Source organism: Filicampus tigris, chromosome 13, assembly GCF_054856515.1.
Source record: "Filicampus tigris isolate MCC_2025a chromosome 13, RoL_Ftig_1.0, whole genome shotgun sequence".
In the NCBI taxonomy this organism is placed as follows: Eukaryota; Metazoa; Chordata; class Actinopteri; order Syngnathiformes; family Syngnathidae; genus Filicampus; species Filicampus tigris.
In genome coordinates this window covers 15,386,317-15,411,384 of record NC_141229.1, presented here as the reverse complement: position 1 = coordinate 15,411,384, position 25,068 = coordinate 15,386,317, and the positions used below count along the sequence as shown (strand labels likewise).

Below are 25,068 nucleotides of genomic sequence, written 5' to 3'. Positions count from 1 at the left end.
ATTATTTTCAAGAAAATGTTTTATACAGGCCCACTAGTTGGAACAAGGCATTCTGATTAATATTGCGTTTGTGGAATATGAGTTAACCCATTAAGGCCTAAAGCACCTGTCTCAACAGCTCCCCAAAACCTAAGGTCGCCTTTGGAATTACCCTTGAAAACCTGAAGTTCTTCCAGAAATTTAACAGTTATAAAATGATTAATATCTCAGCCCCTGTAGCAGACAGAAACATAATTCTAAAATAATTAAAGAGCTTAGACGTGGCTTTCACACAGGCAGAATTTATTAATATTTACTGTTTCAATCAAAGATGTAAAAATAACGTGTCAGTGCAAGAGAAGCACTATTTTAATTTTTTAAAAAATAGAGTGGTAATTACCATCCTCTATTCTGTTACAAAGACGTCAATATCGTAATTGTCTACAAACCATACCATATCACGTTCGACTGGTTCCACTGGTCGTGCACATTGTCTATACATCACTGCCGTTACTTACTTTAATCAGAGCTCCCGGCGATCGACGGCGTCCGCCATTAGCCGACCTACGGCTCGAAAAAATTCCACGACATCCTCCGCGGTCTCGCGACACCTTGACGTATATATTCTGATGCATTAAATTGGCTAAGAGACGGAGAATTGGATTAAAAAAGGACAGTGACGTATCCGCTTCCCCGGTTTGAAAGATAGAAAGACGCAACAGCGCTCCCGGCTCTAGTATGCGCTCTCGGGCTTAATGGGTTAAAAATACACCCCTTTTTAGCCATCTGAGGATGCGGCCATTTTGTCACTTCTGTCGACTGAAAATTACATCACAGTTCTTCAGAGCTCAGATAACGATCAAAATATGGCTCAGCTTCAGAAAACAAGTGAGTCATGTTTGGTTGTTACTAAAGCCCTGAGCAACAATGTCATATTCAGTCGACACAAGTGACAAAATGGCCGCCCCGAGATGGCTAAAAATTGATCAATTTTGCTGCTTAGCTCATATTCCACTAACGCAATATTAATCAGAATGCCATGTTTAGACTAGTGAAGCTGCATAAAACATATTTTTGTTAACAAATAAAAGATAATAGGATAAAATAATAAAAGATAAAGAATAAAAAAATTAAAAAGTGTGTTGACTTCCTGTAGGAGCCCCTCATTTTGCTTTGTGTATTTTTGTTATTCCTTCAACGCTAAGGGGCGGTGTTTTTTCTTTTACCTGTGCCGAATTGGGGGTGGTGGCCTGACAGGTTAAATTTGGGTTTTGGGTTAAATTTGGTTTCCCAAGGTGACAGGTGTAATTTGTGTACCGTGTGCATGGCAAAATACTGTAGAAACTAGAAAGTCAACTGAATTTGTGTGACATCTGGTGGTTACTTCAAACAAGATTATTCTGCAAGATGCGTTTTCAAGAACAAGTTTTGGATTTTACAACCTGCAGATTTTATGGTATGTCAATTCTGTAAATTAACATGGAAGCTTCCCTTGTTTGAAAATTACTAGAAATTTGGATTCAGTGCAATGCAACTAAGTGCCTTGCTAAAGGTCAAAGGCTCTTCATTCAGAATTAGGATTTTTACCACTGGGCAACAGTGACAGCATGATTACTTGCTTACACACGTTTTGTACTTAAAAGAGCATTTGAAACCTGAATCTGAAATCACACACAGCCAGCCACACACCTAACATGGAGAACAATCCTGTTTTGCAGTCAAGTTTCTCCTTCTCGAATCCCTGAAATGATTCTTTACGATAGAGGATCCACGTCAGCACAAGACCAAAGAAAGCTCCAAAGATGTGAAGCACCATGATGCAGTTCAAATGCCGTACCTATAATCAACAAACATATTGTGAATTCATTCCAAAAGTTACATTCGTTTAACTCATTCATTGCCATTGGCGAATTTACTTGTCTTTTCACAGTCCAGCCATTCAATCCCAGGAATTTATTTATAAGTTTTTCAATTGTTTTCAAACGTTAAGGTAAAAGAGGTTCTGAAAATGTCTGGCAGTGAATGAGTTAAGGTCTCATCATTAAGTTAGTGAAACAAAAGCTTGCTTACCGGCAACAAAGTCTGCAGGAGCCACTCATTCAGGACAAAGCCAAATACCTCCAGCAGGGCCATGAGAATTAGGTGGACAGGATTTGTTTTGCCTTGCACAGCCCCAATTGAGATGAGAACCGAGGCTGTGCACATCTCAGCAACCACCAAGCTATGTACAGTATATTCAAATGCCCATTACATTATGTTTCTGACTTGTTCAAGCAGCACGTAGGTGCAAGGGAATAGATCCAAAAATGTTGTATATTCGCAAAATGAATCAGAACTTAAAATGTGATACAGTACCTTCTCAGGTCAATCCGAATCTTCCCTTTGTAATACCAGGACTCAAAGCCATTGAGTACGAGTGCCCACTGGGTGGCAATGACAGCTATAAGAAGGTTGAACCCGGAGCCACTGAAACCATAGCGGACTAAAAAAGTGCTCAAGAAGCCCAAACCCCCAAAAACCATCACATTCAAATCCTGGAACACTGAAAATAAAAGAAGAGCGGGGGGCGGGGGTGGGGGGTGTAAATATATATATATATATATATATATATATATATATATATATATATATATATATATATATAGCTATCTTACCACATATTTTCCCCAAAAAAGATGTTACTTACCTGGATAAAAATTGTTGAATGTAATCCCATTCATTTTCATTTCAATCTCAATGTAGAAGTAATACACAACAATAAAACCTGTCTGTAAGAAAAGCAAAAAAGGAGCCAAACGAGAGCGCAAACTTGGGGCGTATTTAGGAGCCATAGTAGATTACTTTGCTCTGGCAGACGCATACTTTGCTCTGATGATATGAAATGGAGGCGGAGCCCACTCTGCAGCTTTTTATCATCTGCTTCATGAGCATAGAAAATGAAAGCCTACTTTAACCTTTTATTAAAATAAAATACAGTACTGAAATGTGAATCATCTCGTGCCTGCGTGGGTTTTCTGCGGGAACTCCGGTTTCCTCCCACATTCCAAAAACATGCATGATAAGTTGATTGGACACTCTAAATTGTCCCTAGGTATGATTGTGAGTGCGGATGTTTGTCTCTGTGTGCCTTGCGATTGGCTGGCAACCAATTCGGGGTGTCCCCCGCCTACTATATATTTATATATATATATATATACTTCATACATGCTGAAGCATCTTGGATCCAGATATTTTAGTCTGCAATTCATGTCAACATGCAATTATTTTTTTAACTTTCATGCCACTATATATATATATATAGAGGGTTGCAAAGCTTAAACATGTTATGTGTATGTAATGACACGAAACACTACGACTCATAGGAAAACATCTACACAAATCCCGCCTCCGCGTGTACCTGATTGGCCAATGAGCAATACCCGATTTGTCCACAAACAACGTGATTGGTTTTCGGAGTAGACATTTTACACGCCACTGCTCTTTCGTCATGGTAGAGGGGAAGTGATCGAGAGGTCGCCTCGCAACATAAATGGCTCGTCTCGTTATCCGTCAAAGAGAGAGGCCTCGGTGAAGAAATTGATTGGATATTCCAAACGTCTGCCAACGCAATACACGTAAAATACAGCGCGGCCAGGACACAGTGAGCCTGCGCTAAGAGCAAAAGAGGAGGTTCCCGAAAAGAGTCCTTTATTTATTTCTTTGTTGCCAGTCGGGAAAATAATTACAGCGACACATACTACAGCACTTCATTTATTTTCTTTGCCCGTATACACTAGAAAACTGGATAAGATTACGGTGGTTGCTCGAAGGCCAAAGCCAATTGGAGGAGGATGAAGCGGCGCAATGCGGACTGCAGCAAACTCCGACGGCCGGTAAAACGGAATCGAATCACTGAGGGCATATACGGCAGGTAACTTGCTTGGAGGCTGACAGATGTGTTGTCCTTACGACAACAAATAGAACCACTCATTAAAAATGACAATGGCGTGTAGCTGTAAAACATGGACGCTTCCCAATGTTTATATTGATACAAATGTAGTACTGCTGCTAGCTAGCGGCTAGCAGCTAGCTAGCTAGCTTAACACGGCTAACTAGCAGCTATTGATAGCTCAGTGTAGCTAGTAGTCGGTTGTCGTTGTAAATAGCAGCTATCTATGAGGAGCTAGCATGTAGCGCTGGGCCACACAACAGCCTGTTTTGAACAACACAACAAACCTAACTTGCACAGTAACAGCAATATGTTAAAGGTAAACTGCACTCAGTGGACTATTTTTTTTTCATAGGCCTTAATCGACACTGACATGTTGTACTGTCAGCTCAGGCCAGATGACATCTGTTGGCCATAGATAATTCATCGGCTTTGCTAAAGTATTTTATGGTGACTACAATCAAGGTTTGCATACTTTATAGAAACCAACAACACGGGGCAATATAAGACGTCGTATGCTGGTTATACACTTAAAAGATGTAGCTTTGTGGCGCTTATGCCCCACTGTTGAATTAAACGAACCTGGAAATTGATTGGTTGCTCACCATAGCCACACCTGACAAGTCCTACCTCTTAGGACTTTTTGTAAATGAAGTGAGCCAAATGCTAAAGGGCAATAGTAGTTGCACACGATTCAAGTCCTTGAAATAATTAGGCATGCAGCACTACTTCTGGGTTACACGTTTTGTGATCCAGCCAACACTCCTCAAATTTAACCTTTGAAACTATGAAACAACCGGGAACATACAGCATTTCAACACGTTCATGTTATTGGATCTCAATGGCCAACCATGTCATATCCAAATGCACAGTAATGTCATGTAAGAGAGCATAAATGGACCTTTTCCAGGTTATTTACTCAAGATTTAAGGATTCACATGTGATTTATGAAAGCCTCGTTACATTATATAAGCTGCTTAGACTAAATGCAGCAAACAGTTGTATCCTATCAAACAGCAGCAATAGGCTCCGGTATATAGCCAACTCCGCATTTATCTCGTACACATTCCAACTACGACTGGTACAATTTTGATATTCCATGCTGTAAGATCAGTGGGCACCATCCCGGTGCCTGCGGGATCACATGAGTATCCTGCGGGCCTGTTTTAAAAATAGCTCACAGATGATGGAACATTGGGATTTATATTATATTATATATTATATGATATTTTATTGCATAGATTTATAGAAATAAAATGTTGCATTTACATCTACCTTGTTTATAATTATTTTGAAGAATTGTAACTCAACTGTCTTTACATAGGTGAATATCAGTTATTGTTTATAACATTTAATGGTAATTTGAAGCAATGTATTGCAGAAATATGTATCAAGTTAGCTCATCACATTAATCAGTTCCTAAGAAGTGGGGATCCATTTCAAAAAGGTTACTGAGCGCTGCTGTAGATGAACGCTATCGCATTGCTAGTAGTCAAAAATGATTATACAGTTTGTATTTGCATTCCAAAATATCTCCATCTTTGCAGCACTTTCCTGTACCTGAAGTTCCTGGTGGTGTGGGCGTTAGTGCTACTGGCTGACTTTGTTTTGGAGTTCAGGTTTGAGTACCTCTGGCCGTTCTGGCTCTTCCTCCGGAGCGTGTACGACTCTTTTAGATACCAGGGGTTGGTGAGTAGATATTTATTAAACCTTTGTATAGATTGACTTTGTGAATGCTAACATCAGCTCTCACATGTGCGATTCAAAACTAGTTGAAAGAGATAGACATAATGATCTTCATAATTGTCATAAACAAACCTCAAGTTCCCTCCGTCCTTGGTTGTAAAAACAGCCTTTCGTGTGCCTTTTTACTGTTAGTGTGTTACCAGTGACACCGACAGCCAATATCTTTAACAGGTAGTCTGCTCATTGGAGCAAGAAGCAGATACATTTGTGAGAATATCAAAGAACATGTGAGACAGACATATCAAAATTCTTGCCAGTTTTATTCATGTTACAATTTAAAGCAAGTTATTTGTACACTCCTGTTCTCAAGTTTTTAGGTCAAATAACGATGCATGAATAATAGGGATGTAACGGTACACGTGGGTGTAGCAATACGTTTCGGTATGGCATGTTTGGTTCGGTCCACTTATTAGCGCGAGCTTACGCATGGGCGTGATTGACTGTTGCATGCGGGAGAGGAGAGTGGCGGCACAACAGTGAGAGCCAGAAAAGAGCCATAGCTTGAAGGTCCCCCCGTACACTGCGGTCTCCTGTTTGGGAACATTCTGGCTGTCCTGTTAAAATCACAGATGGGGAAAGGTACGTGGTTAAGTCCGAAAGTTGTGTGCCGACATTGCTACATGAGATGGGCAGCAGATAGCACGTCTAACATGGACTGCATCATCTGACTGTGGATGTTTCTTAGACGAGGGAGCAAAAACGTCAAACTTAAATAGCGAGATTTTCATATTGTAGCGTTTTCCAGGAACACGGCGTCAGACGTAGTTCATCACGTTTTTATTAATCCAAGTATAACTGCTTGCGCTCTTCTTTCTCCGCTGCTCCACTCGCTTGCCATACGATGCATTCATGAACCTCAGAAACATCACAACTCAGCAACACACAAATCCGGCCACAACACAGATAACCCAAATCCGTACAATATGCTGTAGAACATTCAAAGATTTCAATGCCTAAAAAGTGTATACAATTTCATAAAGACTTTTTAAAGTTACTGTATTTTTTTTCATTATAAAAAGAGTTTTAATATAGTTAGCAATAATTGTTACTGTTATTGTATGTATTTTTTTCATCACAAAAAGTGTATATATGTACTGTAATGACAACTTGTCTTTAACTTGAATACTTAGATGTGTTGTCATAGGCTGTTGCTGCTGAGTGTTCAAAGATTTCAGTGTTTTAACAATTTACAAAACTAAGAGATCTTTATTGTTAGTGTATGTTTTATTCTGGTGTAATTTATTAGAATATCACCCGAATGGTTCGCTTTTATTTATTTTTTTGAAAAAAAAAGGACGGAGTACTTGTCATCTTTTCAAAATAAGCATATTAAAAAAAAAAAAATCATTATTTTTGTGCCGAAAATATAACGAACCAAAGTTTCCAAAAAAACGAACCGAAACATGATTTAGCGTACCGTTACACCCCTAATATATAACTTTCTTGTGTGTCTGTTTCTAAAATGCAGATAATATCCAAATTTTGTGATATGTATCCTCAGGGCTATCATGGAGACCAGCGTTAAGATGCATTATTTTTCGCTGCATTATTTTTCGCTGCATGGCTAACCGCCTTTACTCTCCTCAACAGGCATTCTCAGTATTCTTTGTGTTTGTGGCACTTACTTCGGACTTCATTTGCCTCCTCTTCATCCCAGTGCAATGGCTCTTCTTTGCTGCCAGTACTTATGTGTGGGTGCAGTATGTCTGGCACACAGGTAACAGCCCCTGTTACATACTGTTTATATTTCGTATATGGCTGCAAATGGTCAATGTATACATAGCTCATGATGACCTAGAAAGCATCCTGCTCATCAGATGCCTGGTATTCTCTGGTAATACGACAGTTCTATTCAGGGGAGGAGGAATGGCCTTTGCTTACTTTTTAAATCGAACATCGCCACCTGTGACATACACACCCTTTGTAAGTCATCACAACACTCATCACATAACACTCCAGAATCTGTTGACAAAAGTTAGTTTCATCCAACAACATAGTGCAGACATGTCCAAAGCCCAGGGGGTCAAATGCGGCCCGCGGTCAAATTTTATCCAGCCCGTATCCACCCTCTGTCATAAAATTAATCATGTCTGGCCCGTAGCCTCATTTGACAAGTGTATAATGTATAAAATACACTTTTAAGTGCAATATCACATTTACACACAAAAGGGCAGCAGCACCACTCTGTCCAACTCCATAACCCTGTGTGACCCTTTCCGGACAGTGTCTAAAATGGTGACATTGAATAAATAAGGAAAGTTGACAGTGAAGGCCGACAATATAAGGAAAGGTGGAAATTGGTCTATTTTTTTCACTGAAATACGCAACAACTGTGTCTGTCTCATTTAGGACTGAACGATTTTAGGAAAAAATGGTATTGCGATTTTTCTGACAGATATTGCGATTTCGATTAGATTTGCGATTTTCTTCAAATGAAGCTTCAATGGATTTACAACATATGTTTACAAATATGATACAAAATGACATCATACCATCAAATACATTAAAACCATTACTTTAATAATGCAAGTACACTAAAGAGGTTTTGTGAGAGAGGCTGTCCTTTCAAGGCAATTATGTGTCATAGTATAAAAATTATAGTAAATACACAATTTTTTTTTGACCAAAAATGTTTTAAATTTTGTACTAATATACATGTGTACATAAATGTAAGATTATATCTAAATATTCTCTCCATATTTTTGCTAGACACTTAACTGCTTCAAACAGTGACTGAGGGATTAGAAATATAGCCTGAAATTCATATCATGGTATTGATTGAATATTTTGGTCCTAACAGTAATGGTGAGTGTAAAAGTGTAAAAATTATTATGTGGATATTTCTGATTGGGCTATTTAAATGTGAAAAGGTAAATATTTCCTGTTAAAAGGGTCAGAAAGTATCATATTCATTCTTCTCTCAGCTTCTTTTCATTCAAGGTTTGCACTTTCATGTAAAAATGCTGCTCTATTTAACAAATAAAAGTCCCTTTGCAAAGCTGGCTTAAATAATTTTGAGCCCTATGACTGTATAGATCTCAAAACTCAGTACTCTGTGGTACAAAAAAGATTATACACTATAAGTATAATTTTGACATCGATCGCTTCATAATGGCTGACGTGACCCGTTAGCGTCTTCCCGAATTCGAGCGTGTGCTAAATTGCTAATGTAGCCGTCGTCTTATTTTATGTCTAGATACGTATTATTTGGAATGCACATTTTCTGTTCATAGCTGCTGGCTCTCCGGACGAAACGCGGTTCTAGCCACACTTCTGTGAAAAGTTTACTGTACAACTAAGCACTTATTTTGGGGTTTTTCTTGACTCTGCATTTAGCATGCTTAGAGACTCCTCGTTCGCCTCTTTGGTGAAAGTGCAAATTTTTAGTAGGGTAGTTTATTCGTCACCACGGAGGAAAGGGTCAGCATCACGCAGCTCCTTGCTGCTGTTGCGCACGGACTTACATAAGATAAAGTTTTTACGCCAGCGCCACTTTAGCGCTGAGTGATGCGGCCAGTCCACAGTAGAATGCCACTGATCGATGAGTGTGGGGGATAAAAGCCCTTTGGGAAAACCACAGGTTTGACGATGTTGAAATTGCGTTGTCTTCCAAAACGATAAATCGTTGAGCCCTATTGTACAGTATCAAAGTGAACATTTTCGCATGGTGACTATATATATTATGAACTAAAGCCCCCTCCTCCCACACACACAAATTGCAGCCTTTGTAATTTGAAAATTGCATTCCACTACATTGCAATGTCTGTGAATTTGATGAATTGTTCAGCCGTAGTATATACTATGGCATGGTTATGGCATAATATGTTTACTGTTACTGTTTGTGTTTTCAGAGAGAGGAGTCTGTCTACCCACTGTGTCACTATGGATACTCTTCGTGTACATAGAGGCAGCCATCAGATTCAAAGACCTGAAGAACTTCCATGTAGACTTGTGTCGCCCATTTGCTGCACACTGGTGAGCCACTGCTCTGTCCTAACTGGATTTTTGGCATCTTTGATCATAATGTACTACAAGTTTGGTCCCATTTCAAATGTGAATACTTTATGCTTGTTTGAGACCTGCTTTGTGACATTTTGCATAACATTTTAGGCCACAGGCTCTTTGCTAATTCTCATATAGAAAATCACTGCCTTTCCTTGAAAGTTCTGAAAGAAATATCCTGAAGGTGCATGTTTTCATTTTCGTGTTAAGGCCTAGATACACCAACCCCACGTCAGTAAGCCTCGGGGCGTCTCATTGCGCCATCTGATTGATGTAGTGAACATCGTCGTAACATCGGACCTCGTCAGGAATTGTCTGGTGGGCGTTTCAGCATGTTGAATCGGCATCGCGAGTCATGACATTTGGCCACTGTGATTGGCTGATAGCTGATTTGCACAGAGCACGAACGGGAAATGACAAGTGCGGCTAAACAGTGAGCACGCCTTTGCTGCCTTAATCTTCTTACAAGTACAAGAGCGAGGATTGACAATGTGAGTATTTCACGATACTGTGCGTTAGGGTTTGCTTTGCGTGGTAGTTTGTGAGCGAAAAATATCGCTGAATGCATTTTTATGTTTTCATAATCCATCCCTGGCTTTCCGGTTGGCTTTTTCTAACCCTGAGGAATAGTGACTACCGCCACCGGTGGTATGTAGGGGTATTACATCTCACGCATGCACAGAAGGTATTTTAATGGTCAGCGTCGCTGTCTGTCGTTGCGGTGTATTTTTCCAGCGTGCCGACAGTCGACCTTGCGCCACGGGGTAAACGTCGGTCACAGTTGGCCAACATCGGATTGGTCTATCTAGGCCTTTAGTGTTTGTTTGTCTAGATCAGTGTTTCCCAACCCTTGTTGACCCAATGCACTTATTTTACATTTTGAAAAAAAATTTCACTGCACACCGCCAAACAAAAAATGTCACAAAAAGTGTATACCCAGTTTAATTGGCATCTTATGGCATTGTGCTTGTCACCATACGTCACTGACATAAATACATGAACAAACATTTTGTGGTAATTAAGAGGTCTATGCTTTTAATCTTTATAATTCTCAACAGTTTTTATGTGAATGTTTTATCAAAGACTTTTTTTTTTTTTTTTAAATCAAAATGACAAGTTAATTGACTTACTTCTTATGCCTTTTGCAGCATCGGCTATCCAGTGGTGACACTGGGCTTTGGCTTTAAGAGCTATGTAAGCTATAAGATGCGCCTGCGGAAGCAGAAAGAGGTGCAGAAGGAGAATGAGTTTTACATGCAGCTTCTTCAGCAGGCTCTCCCTCCCGAGCAACAGATGCTCCAAAGGCAAGAACGAGAAGCAGAAGAAGGTAAGATTCAAGCATGCATACTGTGTCTTCGATGCATTTTGTATGCATCAAAACATCTCTTCAAAGTTCAAATACCTTTTGTACTAAAACAATGGCACGAAAAATTCCTGGTTTTCTGAATAAATTTGTTAAATGTAATCTGATCCTCAACTAAAGCCAAAGTCAGACCACATGAATGTAGCCCAATTTTGAGTCGACAGACGTATCGCGGACAAACGCAGTGTCTTGTAGCCTTGTAGATTTTGAGTTGTCTTGATGCATCGTAGCCCGTCTAGTGTGACATATTCAACAATTGGTCGTCTGGTCGTCTCCTTATGTGTAGTTTTGAGGAAAAGGTCACTATTAGGGCGCCTGGCCATTGCATCAACACGTTGGAACCAGTCGTTCGAAGTCGATATGAAGAGAAACTGAAGTTGGTTAGAAAGAAAGATCTGCATGTACTTCCAAAGTCTGACTGGTCAAATGAAGCCAGTTTGTTCCCCGAAGTGTGCTATCACAACATTGTGAATTACTTGATTATAAAGAAGAGTGCCTACACTTGGGAAGACTGATTCTGTCAAGAGCCTGGACTGTTTTGTTTTGTGTCTGGGTGGGTGAAACATTTTGACTTCATTCAACACAATCATCTTTGTCTCGTGACAACAAAGTCATGTTGCTTTTGGTTGAAACAGTACTTCAATCACTACTTTAATTGTGTGAAATGTCGTTCATTAAATCGTTTGTGTCCGAATAAACCCGTCTTGCTTTATGTCGTCGGAGCCTTTCAAGCTTGCTCTCAGCTTGCAAGCTGCTAACAAAGAGACGCGCTTGTTTGCTACATTGCGCTTGGCAGACATTAAGTCTGGGTTTAAAGTGCTGTAATTATCATGTGAAAATGTTTGCAAGTCCGACACAAAATGTTCTGTGATATTCCATCAACGTGTAAAATTTGTATTCCTGCATAATTAACAAATAATTGTTCAACGGAAATAATCACTAAAATTTGGCGTGGGTTTGCAAACAAGTAAGCATCATGTCTGACACTCACCTTAACATGAAACAGAAAGGAATTACCTGATATGAAATATCAGAGCAAGTCCTTGGATGTTGAAAAGTGGTCATGTCGAAGATTTGATATCCATCGTGCTCGTCTTCTTTCATACAGTTGCTTCATTTTTTTTCCCCCCTGGTTTCCAATTAGTGCCGGTATCAGGAAGAATCATTTCTTATCTCTAATTGAGTGACTGTAGCAACTGTAAACTGGACAAATGTTCACCATTGCTGTGATTTGTAAACATAAAACTGACTTTGCGACTATTTTGCCTCTGTTGTAGAGAGAGACCGTTATGGTTTTTTCACTGATGCCGATTTATTAGTGATCATGGAGGCCGATAACCGATATTTGAAGCCGATATTCATTTGTAGAAAAAAAGGTTAAAGTGGTGTCAAAATTTTGAAAAATAAAAACTCCAGCACTTGACTTAGTTTAAAGGCCTTTAAGCACCTGTATATTAAAAAACTTTAGTGATTTACAACATTTTAAAGCTTTTTTTAGATCTTAGAAAATAGTCTAACAGAAAGTGTCGGGAGCTCCCAGGCTCAGATGCATGTCTTATACTTCAAATGAAAACAAACTTCTACTTAAAGTTTACTACAGTAAATAGTTTTCTAAAAATCCACTATAACTGAAATGTTTATCTTTCACACATCTTTGTTTTAAATTCAAAAACAGAAAAGTGCATCCTCAACGCAGCTACTAGCCCGAAAAATAATCTCAACACGGCTGTGTCTTCTCTCCATTGCGTTTTGTGGGTGTTCTGACTTTCTGTGGAAGCAGAAAAAGTGACACTTTTTGCTCTAAATGCATGTTACTGGACTTTCACTTACAGTTCTTTGCCGTCAATTTTTGCACCATGTACATCACTACTTTGTATGGAGCGGTGGTTGTTTTAAAGTGTTCTATCAATAAAGTTGAGTCGAATTTAGCTTTTCATGACGTGGGTTACACACAGACACGCACTTAGCTTCAAGGCAATTAGACATCTTACCGTGGCAAGCAGAACTGCCTCTTGTGTTTCTAAGACATAGAAGGGCTCATAGTAATGTTGCAAGTGGTTGTCGGTTGTAGTAGACTGACTTTAGTTAACATTTCCTCAAAGTCTGTTTAATAGCTTGAATTTCTCCTGTGCCGTGCTGCTCAAGTAGCGAGTGCTGTGCTGTGCTGCTCTAGCGAGAGAGACACAGGGAGCTTTACGTTGATTGGCTGTTACCCAAGGAACCAATCAGATGGTGCTGTGGGCGGGCCAATCTGCTTTGGAAGTAGGGCCAGTTGCGCAGCATAGAGAGAGCGAGAGAGAGAGAACCATGCCGCAGCAAGCTGCAATAAACCAGTTTTTAATTTATCGGCCTTAAAATGAAAAAAAAAAAAGGCAGATGCCGATAATCGCCAAAATGCTAAATATCGTCCCGAATTGGACTACCTCTAATCTCTACTCTCACTCACTCGACGTGTGTGCCCTCAAACACGGACGCCTTTGCACACGGCACAAACGTGATGTCATGGCTAAAGGGTCAATTAACTTATTGACCTGTGGAATGTACTAAACGGGTGGTTTTTGAGCATTCTTCAACTTTCCCTTTCTTTGCTCCCCGCACCCCAGCTTTTTTACATGTTGCAGGCAGCGAATTTCTCACTGGTTGCAATCTAGACGGTAGTGGGAAATTTGCCCGATTCCAGTTCCTTGTTTTCATTCCAGTTCCAAACTATTCTCAATTTCGGTTCTTTTCGAGCTGTCCCAACTATGGCCATTTGTTTTTAACGGCTCACATCATAGACTAAAATAACATTTGACATGGCCTGGGTCATTTTCCTGTATTGTACTTAAAGTAGTACCTTCTACACTGAGTGGCAAGGCGGGAGAACAGAAGAAGTTTGTTCTAATTGCGCCCCTCCTTGTTGTCAACTAATTAGCCATCATTCAATAGGGCCACCGGCCACCCCAAAATTTTGAAAAATCATTGTTTTGTTTTATTACCTACCGGTCCCTGTTTTTGTCAGTATATATCCGACCAACACGATTGCCTCATGCATCGCCTGGCAAAACTGGCCGTTAAGTTTTTATCAACACCTGCCCAATTAATTTTAACTCTCATTTAGCAGGTTGGCAGGTTTTAATTTAGAACGCTGAAGACTACATCAAAATAAGGTTTGACAACAACAAAAAATCAACATGCCCTGCAGAGTGAATGTAGCCAAAGTCAATGGTATTAACAAATTTGTCTAAAATGATTACACTGCACACTGCATAAAAAAAAAAAAAAATCAAAAACTCTGTTTTAATTTAATAGATGTGAGTACGTTTTTTTTTATTGGAGGGATATATCTTTGAAGGCCACATTTACTGGACTGACAAGTTCCTTCATTTTGTAAAATCACGCGAAACTCATTACATCATACCCCCTTGTACTGAGCCATCCCATATTGCATTGTAATCCCAATGCATCCAATCAAATCGAATCATTCCACTGTAAAATGAACCAACCTTGAATATTTGTATCTATTTTATCAAATGGTCTTTTATTGGAGAAATGCACCCCCCCCCCGCCAGTGTCTATTATAAACAACCCCCCCGCCCCAAACTTGAAGTGCTTGTGGAAAAAGTAATGAAGGTTGTGTCTTAACCTCAAAAAAGGTCACTGGAGTCAGGTTTTACATCAGTGGTCTCAAACGTGGCCCGGGGGACATTTGCAGGATGATATTTTGACATTTTGCGGCCTCATACTTGGTATCAAAGTTGAATATTAGCCTGGCCCCCACCTTTTTTGCCATGTTGTTGCCCTGGGTATTTTGTGTGTGTGTGTATGTGGTCCAAACCCACCCAGACCCAATTATCGTCCTTTGACGTTGATGCATATAAAATACGCTCTATATGCAATTTCGCATTTACACACAAGAGGGCAGCAGCACTCTGTCCAACTCCATAACCCTGTGTGACCCTTTCCGGACAGTTTATAAAATGGTGACAATGAATAAAAAGTAAAGTTGACAGCGAGGGCCGACAATTTAACACTAGGAGTACGAGACCCGTGAATTAAGACGTAATGCGCTCTGGTGCGTTCTAGCATCGTCATCGACTAAAATGATTATTCCACACTGCTTGAGTGTCTAATAAAGGTATTTTGTTCATTAAAATCTGTTGTGAGTATAATTTAATGTAAATTATGTCATAAATGAATGAGAAACAATTGGGGGAGCGCCATTGTCCCGCGCTATGTGCGGGTCAGCTGTTATAAAATGTATTAGTTTGGTGCCGAAAAAAAAAAGCAGATTCAAAAGACGTTAGTGCACTTCACTTCGAAGAAGAAGAAGTAAATCCTTAGTACGGCGCACAAAACAACTCCGTCCCGATCGCACCCCGGAACTCTTTTCTTCCATGGGGGAGCTATGTCAACAAGCACCACATAAGCTCATTATTTTATTTATTCGGACTGTCTGACATGCACTAGCCACAACGTCATGACTGTCACATCTACAGACTACAAACTATTTTACAACAAGCGACAAGGCTCCTCCTCCTCTTCCTGTGTGTCAGTCGAGCAATACATCCTCAAACTCGTCAGTATTTTGAAGTAGATGTAACGCCTCCTCTACCCTATAAGATTTATTATTTTTTATCATTTATTTATTTATCATGGTGACGAGCAGCGTTTCTCAAGGCAACCACTCGTTGCTATAGAAACCTGGCACGGTGCCATCCCAGCGCAGCGTGCGTACCGTCAAATTGACTGGGACGCCGTAGTTAAATGAGTAATGCCTCATAACTATTTTTTATATTGTTTAATACCATAAAATTGCACCATGGTAATGAAATATATACAGAATTAGAAAAAGTCAAGAGGCCAGGAGCATGTTATATCTATATATGCAGAGTAATAAAGTTTGAAAACAGTCAAAATGACTGCTTTCGTACCTCTAAGTGTTAAGGAAAGGTGGAAATTGGACTATTTTTCAGTGAAATACACAACTGTGTCTGCCTCATTTGCAAGGAGACAGTTACCTATTTCCCTGTTTTTAAATGTAAACGTTCACTGAACATTTATTTTCAGCAATATGACGAGTTTCAAATGAACCCTGACCTGTACTGGTGAATGAGGAAGAAAAAAAAAAAAAAAAAATATATATATATATGTATATGTATATGTATATATGTATATGTATATGTTAAGGGAACATTTAATTGCCATTTGTCATTGATGTTTGAAATGTAATTTGCACTGGTGAATACTTTTACTTATTTCCCTGTTTTAAATCTAAAAGTCAACATTTGGCAGTGATATGTCATGTTTCAAATGGACCTAAAGACATGTTTGAGAAATGTGAAATTTAAATAAAAAGGCAAAAACAAAAGGCAGACTGGATTGCTGAAATGTGCTTGGATTTATTGGTGTTCCATGTAAACAAGAATGTCAGACTAAATGGTTCCCCCCCCCAATCTTTAACCTCACTAAATCTGGCCCACTTTGCAAAACCCCTGCCCTAGGAGTACGTAAATCTACGAGCACAACTGTATGTTGAGTCTTAGATGAAGATCAGATTGCAGATCACAGGCAAATTTATTGAAGGAAAAAAAACAATTCCAAAACATTTTTTCTTGCCATTGTATAAATGTATACAACTTGCAATATTTTACTTTTTTTTAATTTTTTCTTTATTTTGTCTTCAACTTTTGCCCAAAGTTAATTTCAGTCATCATATCAATTTCAATTTTATTCAGCTGTGTATAGTAATTAGCAGAGGTGGGCATTTAACGAAAATTTGCCAGTCCGTTTATCGCCATCCGCCTGCAGCCTGGGTACCCTTCCGTCGTCCGTCTATCTGCCTTTTTGTCAAGCAGGACCAAATAGTAATTGCTATCGGTCGGACCGTCTATCAATCAACGAATATATATATATATATATATATATATATGTATATATATATGTATATATATATGTATATATATATGTATATATATATGTATATATATATGTATATATATATGTATATATATATGTATATATATATGTATATATATGTATGTATATATATGTATGTATATATATGTATATATATGTATGTATATATATGTATATATATGTATGTATATATATGTATATATGTATATATATATATGTATATGTGTGTATATATATATGTATATGTGTATATATATATGTGTATATATATATGTGTATATATATATGTGTATATATATATGTATATATATATATGTGTATATATATATGTGTATATATATATGTATATATATATATATATATGTATATATATTTTTATTTTATATTCTTTTTTACAAAGAATATTTTAAAGTCCATCCCTTTATTCAAAAACAGATACATTAATTCAAATTGACTGCAGAAAATGCACAAATGTAAATCAATTATGATTCCGTCACTGGTTTGGTTCATAACATGCCAGAATATCGGCAAACGTGTTGATCATTGTTTTCCAAAGTAAAAGCAAGTGTTCGCACATGTCTTATTTTGAAAAATCACAAAGACAATGAACCTGGTTTCATGGAGGACCATAGAAATCTGAGAACATTTACTGTTGGGAGGCTGAAATTCCAAGGATAAAGACAATATTAAATTCAACACGTCTCTAAAAGAGTAATCAATTATTAAAATAAGTATTGAGAAATTTGATAGGGTTTTTTGTGCCTCTAAAATGGTTGCACCTCTAATAGTAGTACTTGTAGACCTGACTGTGTTAATATATCAGACATGTCATTAATCAAATTATTCTTACAGCAGCAGCTAAAGGAATATCTGAAGTGGACACACCTCCAGTTTCACAGAATGGCGCCCCTGCCAATAAAAAGACCTCAGCGCCTTTGCCAGAGTTAGAGTATAGAGAAAAGGGGAAAGAGGGAAAAGGTGGCGGTGATTCGAAAAAGCAGCACAGCAGCAACAGCATCCTGCCATCATCAGTGGACTCTAAACTCCAAGAGATGGAGTATATGGAGAACCATGTGAACAGCAAGAGACTGACCACTGAACTCGGCAGCACAGAAAACTTGTTGCTTAAAGAGGACAATAATTCCTCCTGCTCATCCTCTTCCTCCTCCTGCTCCAAAAACTACAAAAACAGCAATGCCACAGCGCTCAACTCCTCTCCCCGTGGCCACAGTGCAACCAATGGCAGCGTGGCCTCCTCCACGCCATCCTCGTCTTCCACAGGGAAGAATGAGAAGAAGCACAAATTAGCAGTGGGGAAAGGGACATCAAGTGGCTCCAACAGGGACCCTACTGACAACTGTATTCCCAATAATCAGCTGAGCAAGCCGGAAGCACTTGTTAGGTAAGCACACGCGCACTTGCACATCATGAACACAAGGGGAATTGATTTGTTTATTTTTTGATCACATACTGAAGTTTCTTCAGGGAAAAAAGCAATACAAAGTTGCAAACTAACGTGTTTGATGGAGGCAAATAAGCGCTACCAACCAGCTGGAATTCTGACTCCCACAAGCCATTTTTGTCCCTCTTAGGCACACAAATGAGTCCTGTGACTCAAAAGAAAGTAGCCATCAACTGGTTATGCATAGAAAAGTAATCAGTGTTGTTCATTGCACACTTGCACCACTATTGCAGATTTCAAGGAGAAGGCTGGAATGGGCTATAGCAGAATGGGGGAAGTCACCAACCACTCGGCTGCTCAGAGGCACCAAACCAAGAATATTTTATTGATCAGGGAAAGACGTTTTATGTGTATCATGTCACAACGTACTCGCAAATGATGCAATGATGCCATCAAAGCTGCTTCAGCACATGGAGCCTAAGCTTTATGGCCTTAGCATTAAAAGATAATACAAAAGGCTTATTTTGGGAGGTGGCGAAGTAGGAAAGACTAACGCAAGATGGGGCCGGCTCATTGAAGAGAAGTGCATGACCACCACTAATTTAATTATTTACTTTGCCGGTCCGTCAAAATATGTCTTCGTTTGAAACCTGGACAGGGTCTGATTTTCCAAATATTAACTGATTTAGAAAACTTAACGTAGTCAGATTAGACCACAGTTGAGGACTTCGGCATCAACTCGATTAACTGTACAGAGAAATGCCGACTATGATCCGAAACGCATCAGAAGATGAGTCATGGCTTGGTCTTTCAACTACAAAGGAACATTAAGGTCACAGAATGGCCTTGCCAGTCAGCAGACCTTAATCCAATAGGAGGGAGCTGATGCTTTGAGTTGCCACGCAACAGCTGTGGACCAGAATCAGCCCTGAGATGTTTGCAAACCTTTTAAACATCTACTGTGTTGCAAATGCCCGACCTCTGCGATTGCTAACAGGACTTTGCCACCAGTGCAAAGTCATATGTTGCTAACTTTCCTTGGTCAAACAAAAAATGATTTTTAACCTTTGGGTTGTTTTTTTCCCCCCTAAAGTTTTGTTGATATTTGGACTCTGTTGAAATAAAAGCACATTTTTCTTACAGATTGAGGACAAAATTTCCTTGGTCAAACAAAAAAAATATTTATAACCTTTATGGGGGTTTCCCACTGAAGTTTTGTTGATATTTGGTTTCGGTTGAAATAATGCTTCCATAAAAATACAAACCATTGCTTTGTAACAAAATATGCATTCGTCGCTGTCATGTGAAAAACACTTATCTCCATTTTTTACATGTTCTTATTTTTACATGAATCATGTTTCCGCGTTACAGACATCGCAGACAAGTGCAAATTAAAAAATGTTTCCAAAATTGGAGAGAAGTGTTCTTCACAGGAAAGCAACGAAAATAATCTTTTAACCCACTATGTAATCAAATGGATGTTATTAGAAATCTGTCCATTCTTTTAGTGACTAATGGCAAAAAAAAAAAAATCTCTGTCTAAAGTCTTAACTATTTTATACAGTACATGTCAAATGGCTGACTCCATTAGTTGGCTTTTGTTTAGCCTCAAATTTTGTATCTTCTCATTTGTACTGGTTGCCGAGAAATCAGTCATAACAATGTGCACAAAACAATGGTCCGGACTATTACAGGCATTTTATTCTACCAAACCATTGCTTGTGGTCAGCTTTTGCTGTCCGTAGCAGAATTTGACTATGATGATGACACAAATGATTGAGACCTCTTTTTACTTCTAGCTTGTGATGGCTCATCTATAAATGGCTCAAAATTGATGTTCCACTTGTGGCTCAAAATACAGTTCATTATTGTCACTCTGAACACGTAGAATTTTTCTTTTAACAAACCCTTTAAGGCCTAAAACGCCTGGCTCAACATCTCCCCAAAACCTCTGGGTGACTATAGAATCACCCTCTTAAACCTGAGGTTCTCCCACCTACAAAATAATTGATATCTCAACCCCTGTAGAAATGGAAACATGATTTCATAATTTGAGAGCTTAGATGTGGTTTTCACACAGGCCCGAGTTTATTATTTACTGTTTCGATTGAAGATGTGAAAATAAATTGTCAGTGCAAGAGAAGCACTGTTTTTAATATATAAAAAAAAAAAATCAAGTGGCAATTACCATCCTCTAATCTGTTCCAAAGATATCGTCATTGTCTACAAATGTATATCTTAACCATATATCACGTTTGGCTGGTTCAGAGCGTCGTCTGTATCACTACCGTTACTTACTTCAGAGCTCCGGCGCTTGTCTGCGCGTCCGCCATTATGCTAAAAAAAATTCCGGCACATCCTCCGAGGGATCACCACACAGTCACGTGTATATTCAGATGCGTTTCATTGGCTAAGATACCGAGAATTGGATTAAAAACAGAAAATGACGTATACGCTCTCCCGTCTTTAAAGGTAGGAAGATGTAAGAGCACTCTAGAAACGTGGTTATGCGCTCCCGGCCTTAATGGGTTGAAATGTGAAGAAAATGTTTCCCAAAAATGAGGTAGTGTACTATTGTTACTGTGGCTTGGGAATGGATCAATATTGGTCTGCAAATCTGCTCATGCGCTCATGTGGCACAGATTGGAGCAGGACGTTAAGAAGTTGAAGGCAGACCTGCAGGCAAGTCGGCAGATGGAACAAGACCTGCGCAGCCAGATCGGCTCACTTGGCAGTGCTGAGCGCTCGGTACGTACTGAGCTGGGTCAACTGCGCCAGGAGAACGAGCTGCTGCAGAACAAGTGAGTGGCTTAAGTCATTCAGTCAGTCTCAGTAAGGTCAGGCTTGCAAACTTTTGACTTGAGTGTTATTGCTTGAATGCATAGAATTCAATGTCAGTAAAGAGCAGAAAAACCCTCACAACATGCTACAGTTGTTAGTCATTTCAAATATTTGTTATTTCCCTGTGTGCGTGAAATTGTAGGCTCCATAATGCCGTGCAGGCAAAGCAAAAGGACAAGCAAGCTGTGGGTCAACTTGAGAAGAGGCTCAAAGTTGAGCAGGAAGCTCGTACCACTGCCGAGAAGCAGCTCGCAGATGAAAAGAAGCGCAAAAAGCTCGAGGAGGCCACGGCAGCCAGGGCAGTCGCTCTCGCTGCTGCTTCCAGGTAGCTCAGAACACCAGAATGTTCTTTACAGAGAACCCGTGTTCAAAAAGCATCTGTTTGCTGTCATTTTCTTGGCATCAAATGAAGTCTTCCTGCTTTTCAGAGGAGAATGCACAGACACGCTGCGACGGCGGATCACAGAATTGGAAGCAGAGTGTAAGAAGCTAACTCTGGACAACAAGCTTAAGGAAGACCAGATCCGAGAGCTTGACTTAAAGGTTCAGGTAATACATTACTTTTATTTTTCAGTACTTGGTGTCATTAATGCACAATCTGGGCAACCTTAAATCCCACACCTGATTGAACATCTCTGACCTTTCAGGAGCTTCATAAATACAAGGAGAATGAAAAGGACACAGAGGTGTTGATGTCAGCCCTGTCAGCCATGCAGGACAAGACCCAACACTTGGAGAACAGCCTGAGTGCAGAGACCAGGATCAAACTGGACCTCTTCTCTGCACTGGGAGATGCCAAGAGACAGCAAGAAATCGTGCAAGGTCTGTAATTTGGAGAAGCCAGGTGCTAGTTAGCATTACTTGGGGGTGGGGGAAGAAAGCTGGGTTTTTAACCTATCTTTATGCATAGGACTGACTTCATAACAACTTAATGCTGTTGCACCATGTTTAGTTTGAACTCTTGGCTCCACTAATCGACCCAAGTCTGCAGACCTCAGAGCCCCACTGCATTTATATTCCATTATCTTATCTTTAATGTCAAGGGGACCTTAGGACTGGTGTAATATGTGCTAATGTATTTGTTGTGGTCAGAACCCGAGCTGCAGCTGTTTGGTGCTCTTTTGAGGGAGTACAGTAAGAAGACTGTTACCGTAATCAACTTCACATAAAAGAATGGATAAGTTTTATTTTGTTTTGGTTGAGTTGAAGGTCATTTTGGTTTGCTCTAGACGGTAGCATAACACCGTCATTGAACTGGTGTCTTTTTGGACATTGATAACATAATGTGAAAGTAGTCTCTGTCTGTGTTTATGGACTAACTGTTAACTATTAATGTCTGTCCTCAGGTCAGATTCTTCAGAAAGATCAAGAAATAAAAGATCTGAAGCAAAAGATAGCCGAAGTGATGGCTGTCATGCCGAGCATCTCATACACAACCGACACCAGCAGCATGACCCCTGTGGCCCCCCACTACTCCTCCAAGTTTATGGACACCAACCCTTCCAGCTTGGACCCCAATGCCTCAGTTTACCAGCCACTCAAAAAGTGACCGCTTTGTTCTATTGCTCCCTCCATTTTTTTTTTTTTTTTTTTTTTTGAGGGGTTGTCCCTGGCCCAGCACCTTTCAATCTGCTCGGCATGTCTGCAGCTGAGAATGATTTTCTTGGGTCTTTTTTTTTTTTTCGCCTCGCCAGGTCAGAAGGATGTTGTATTGTGTGTAGTTAAAACAAAAGACGAAAAAAACATTAAAACAGACACCCCAACAAATAGGAAGTCCCATTTTTTTTTCTCATCAGTATTTAGTGAAACCTCACAGATTCGGGGATGTATCTAGGACACATCTCAAAGATGTTGCTCTCCGTTCCCACCCCTATTACAACTCCTGGCCATGAGTAAACTAAATTTGGCCCTAGGGAAGAATATATTCACAATTTAGGAATAGGACTGCAACTAACGTAATAATCGATTAATCGGTCGATTGTTTTGTCAATGAATCTGATTTAAAAAAAACATGTTTTAATTTCCATCCCTTTATTAAAAAAACAGTACATTATTTCAAATTGACAGTTCCGAAGCATTACTCAATTATGCTTCAGTTACTGATTTTGCCTGTGACATGACAGAAAATAGACAAAAATGTTGATAATTGTTTTCCACAGTGAAAGCAAATGTCTTATTATCATTAAATACAACAACACAAGTCTGCTTTTTTTTTACAGTTGAGAATCTGAAAATTCAGAGCATTTGGTCAATTTTAAATAAAAAATGGTCTCTAAATGATTTGATTATCAATTAATTTTGATAATCTTATCATTTATATGGATGCTGTTTAATTTGATAATTGATTGGGTTTCCATTACTGTAATCTTTGCACCTCTATGGTATATGGCACCCAATTCCCATCAAACGGATCCCAAATTGTACCCCACAGATTTATTTGAATCTCAAGTTAGCAAGAAAAATCAGAGGAATGTAGTGCAACGTTAACGCAGATCCATATTTATTATTTTAATCCACAATCAGACCCCAAGTAAGCAGTGATCTATGCTGCTATGGGGGTTGGTGTCAAATTGTTTGAAAGATGTGCGATTCTGTTTGCTCTTTTTTCAAGATTCAAGATGGAAGTGTAAGAAAGCTCTACGTAAAGAGAAGGAGAAAATACAAGCACCATCTCCTGCTGCCTCTCAATTTAGAGCCAGTCAGAATAAAGATTTCGGAAAGCACTTCAAGTTTAGGGTGCAGAATACATTTGTCAATATTTCACACTGTTTCTTTCAGCGGTTCTTATGATCAGTGCCTTCATTGAGTCAGGACAGATTGGGCGAGTTTGAAACTGAATTACAAATACAGGATTTAATTATATAATTAGTCTTTAAGGATCTGGCTAAACTGGTAAGAATGAGAAGTTGATCCCAGAAACTGAACTGGTAGAAATGTTGTCTTCTGGGTTGATTTGATAAATTTTCTGGACCTTGTATTACCAGAATCTGTTGTGAACACTTTAAGTCTGTCCCTTTTAGTGAAGGCACAATTTCAATTTAAAAAGAAACCTGGTCATCCCACTCTTGTGTTTTGGCATGTCGGTCTACTGCACATTGGTTTTGGCCTCATCACAAAGCTCTTCTACTCCTTAACACCACATCAGTTTAGCTGCTGTACGCTTTTCTTTTTCAACTTCCAATTCTTGCACCGTAGAAAACGCATTTGAAAGGGAAAAACCTAAAATGGATCGCGCGCAATGACAGTGAAAGAGATTTGGATTGCCAAGTCTTAATATTGCACTTGGAGTAACTATTTCATTGATCCTCCCTCCTCCTAGTTTGTGTGCCAAGACTGCAATTCTAATTTCTCTTGTTCGTTCTCATTCAAAAAATGTATTGCAAATACATTGGCTGACACCTTTGTCAAAAAATCCCATTGAATATTTTTGTTGTGCAGGCAGTGGGAGTGGTGACTTGTTTGAAATAGACTGTATAGTTGCCAGCAAAGGGACTCAAAAACGTCTGATTTCTTCTCATGAATGTGAACAGTATTTGCAATTGGGTTTCAAAGCTGATTCCATAATTACACATTTTGTTTTACCTGCAGTGAGCAAATGGCTTGAGTCTGAAAAGGTTTCACCATCATCTGAAATGGTCATTGTTGTGTATGTGGTTTTTACTTTCAGTTTATGGAGGATTTTTTATTTTTTATTTTTGGCTTGATTGCTGTCATTGGCTCTTGAAAAAAAGTGTTGTGAATATAAATCTAGACAGTTGTTGGTCAACTGATTGTTGAAAGTATAGAAAAGTGTTTTGTTTTTTGTTTTCTATGCCCAGTCACTGCTCTCCCCCATCCAGGTCTGACCTTGGCTGTGCTCTCGCTCTGTGAGGTTTACAAGGAATAAATGTTTGTTTGTTTTTTCTTGCA

General features: G+C 39.2%; 2 protein-coding genes across 4 annotated transcripts in view; one reads left to right on the top strand and one right to left on the bottom strand.

Annotated features, from left to right (window-relative positions):
• Nucleotides 1-25,068, bottom strand: part of rhd (Rh blood group, D antigen) — a 34,174-nt gene that overhangs the window by 2,628 nt on the left and 6,478 nt on the right. Inside the window, exons 2-5 of one of the 2 annotated variants that reach the window (XM_086050212.1) lie at nt 2,666-7,556; nt 2,335-2,521; nt 2,050-2,200; nt 1,669-1,816 (exon numbers count right to left, since the gene is read on the bottom strand). In XM_086050212.1, coding sequence (XP_085906338.1) covers nt 1,669-1,816; nt 2,050-2,200; nt 2,335-2,521; nt 2,666-2,810 — 631 coding nt within the window. In that variant the 5' untranslated portion in view covers nt 2,811-7,556. The remainder of the gene's footprint in view (nt 1-1,668; nt 1,817-2,049; nt 2,201-2,334; nt 2,522-2,665; nt 7,557-25,068) is intronic. The other variant, XM_086050213.1, reaches the window with a different exon arrangement.
• Nucleotides 3,449-25,068, top strand: maco1b (macoilin 1b). 2 transcript variants are annotated; one of them, XM_086050207.1, is made up of 12 exons: nt 3,449-3,648; nt 3,756-3,889; nt 5,455-5,596; nt 7,244-7,370; nt 9,505-9,628; nt 10,804-10,982; nt 17,769-18,318; nt 20,961-21,119; nt 21,302-21,484; nt 21,588-21,708; nt 21,807-21,981; nt 22,506-25,068. In XM_086050207.1, the coding sequence occupies exons 2-12, from the start codon at nt 3,810-3,812 to the stop codon at nt 22,706-22,708; spliced, it is 2,043 nt and encodes a 680-aa protein (XP_085906333.1). In that variant the 5' UTR covers nt 3,449-3,648; nt 3,756-3,809; the 3' UTR covers nt 22,709-25,068. The 2 variants fall into 2 exon arrangements, with proteins under 2 accessions (XP_085906333.1, XP_085906334.1); XM_086050208.1 differs by having other exon boundaries at nt 3,449-3,889; nt 17,772-18,318.

Bases quoted from the DNA above. Each gene is read 5' to 3' on its own strand.
- maco1b (XM_086050207.1), top strand. From the start codon at position 3,810: ATGAAGCGGCGCAATGCGGACTGCAGCAAACTCCGACGGCCGGTAAAA. The intron at 10,983-17,768 runs GTAAGATTCAAG...TTATTCTTACAG, and splicing joins AGAACGAGAAGCAGAAGAAG to CAGCAGCTAAAGGAATATCT. The intron at 21,709-21,806 runs GTAATACATTAC...CTGACCTTTCAG, and splicing joins AGCTTGACTTAAAGGTTCAG to GAGCTTCATAAATACAAGGA.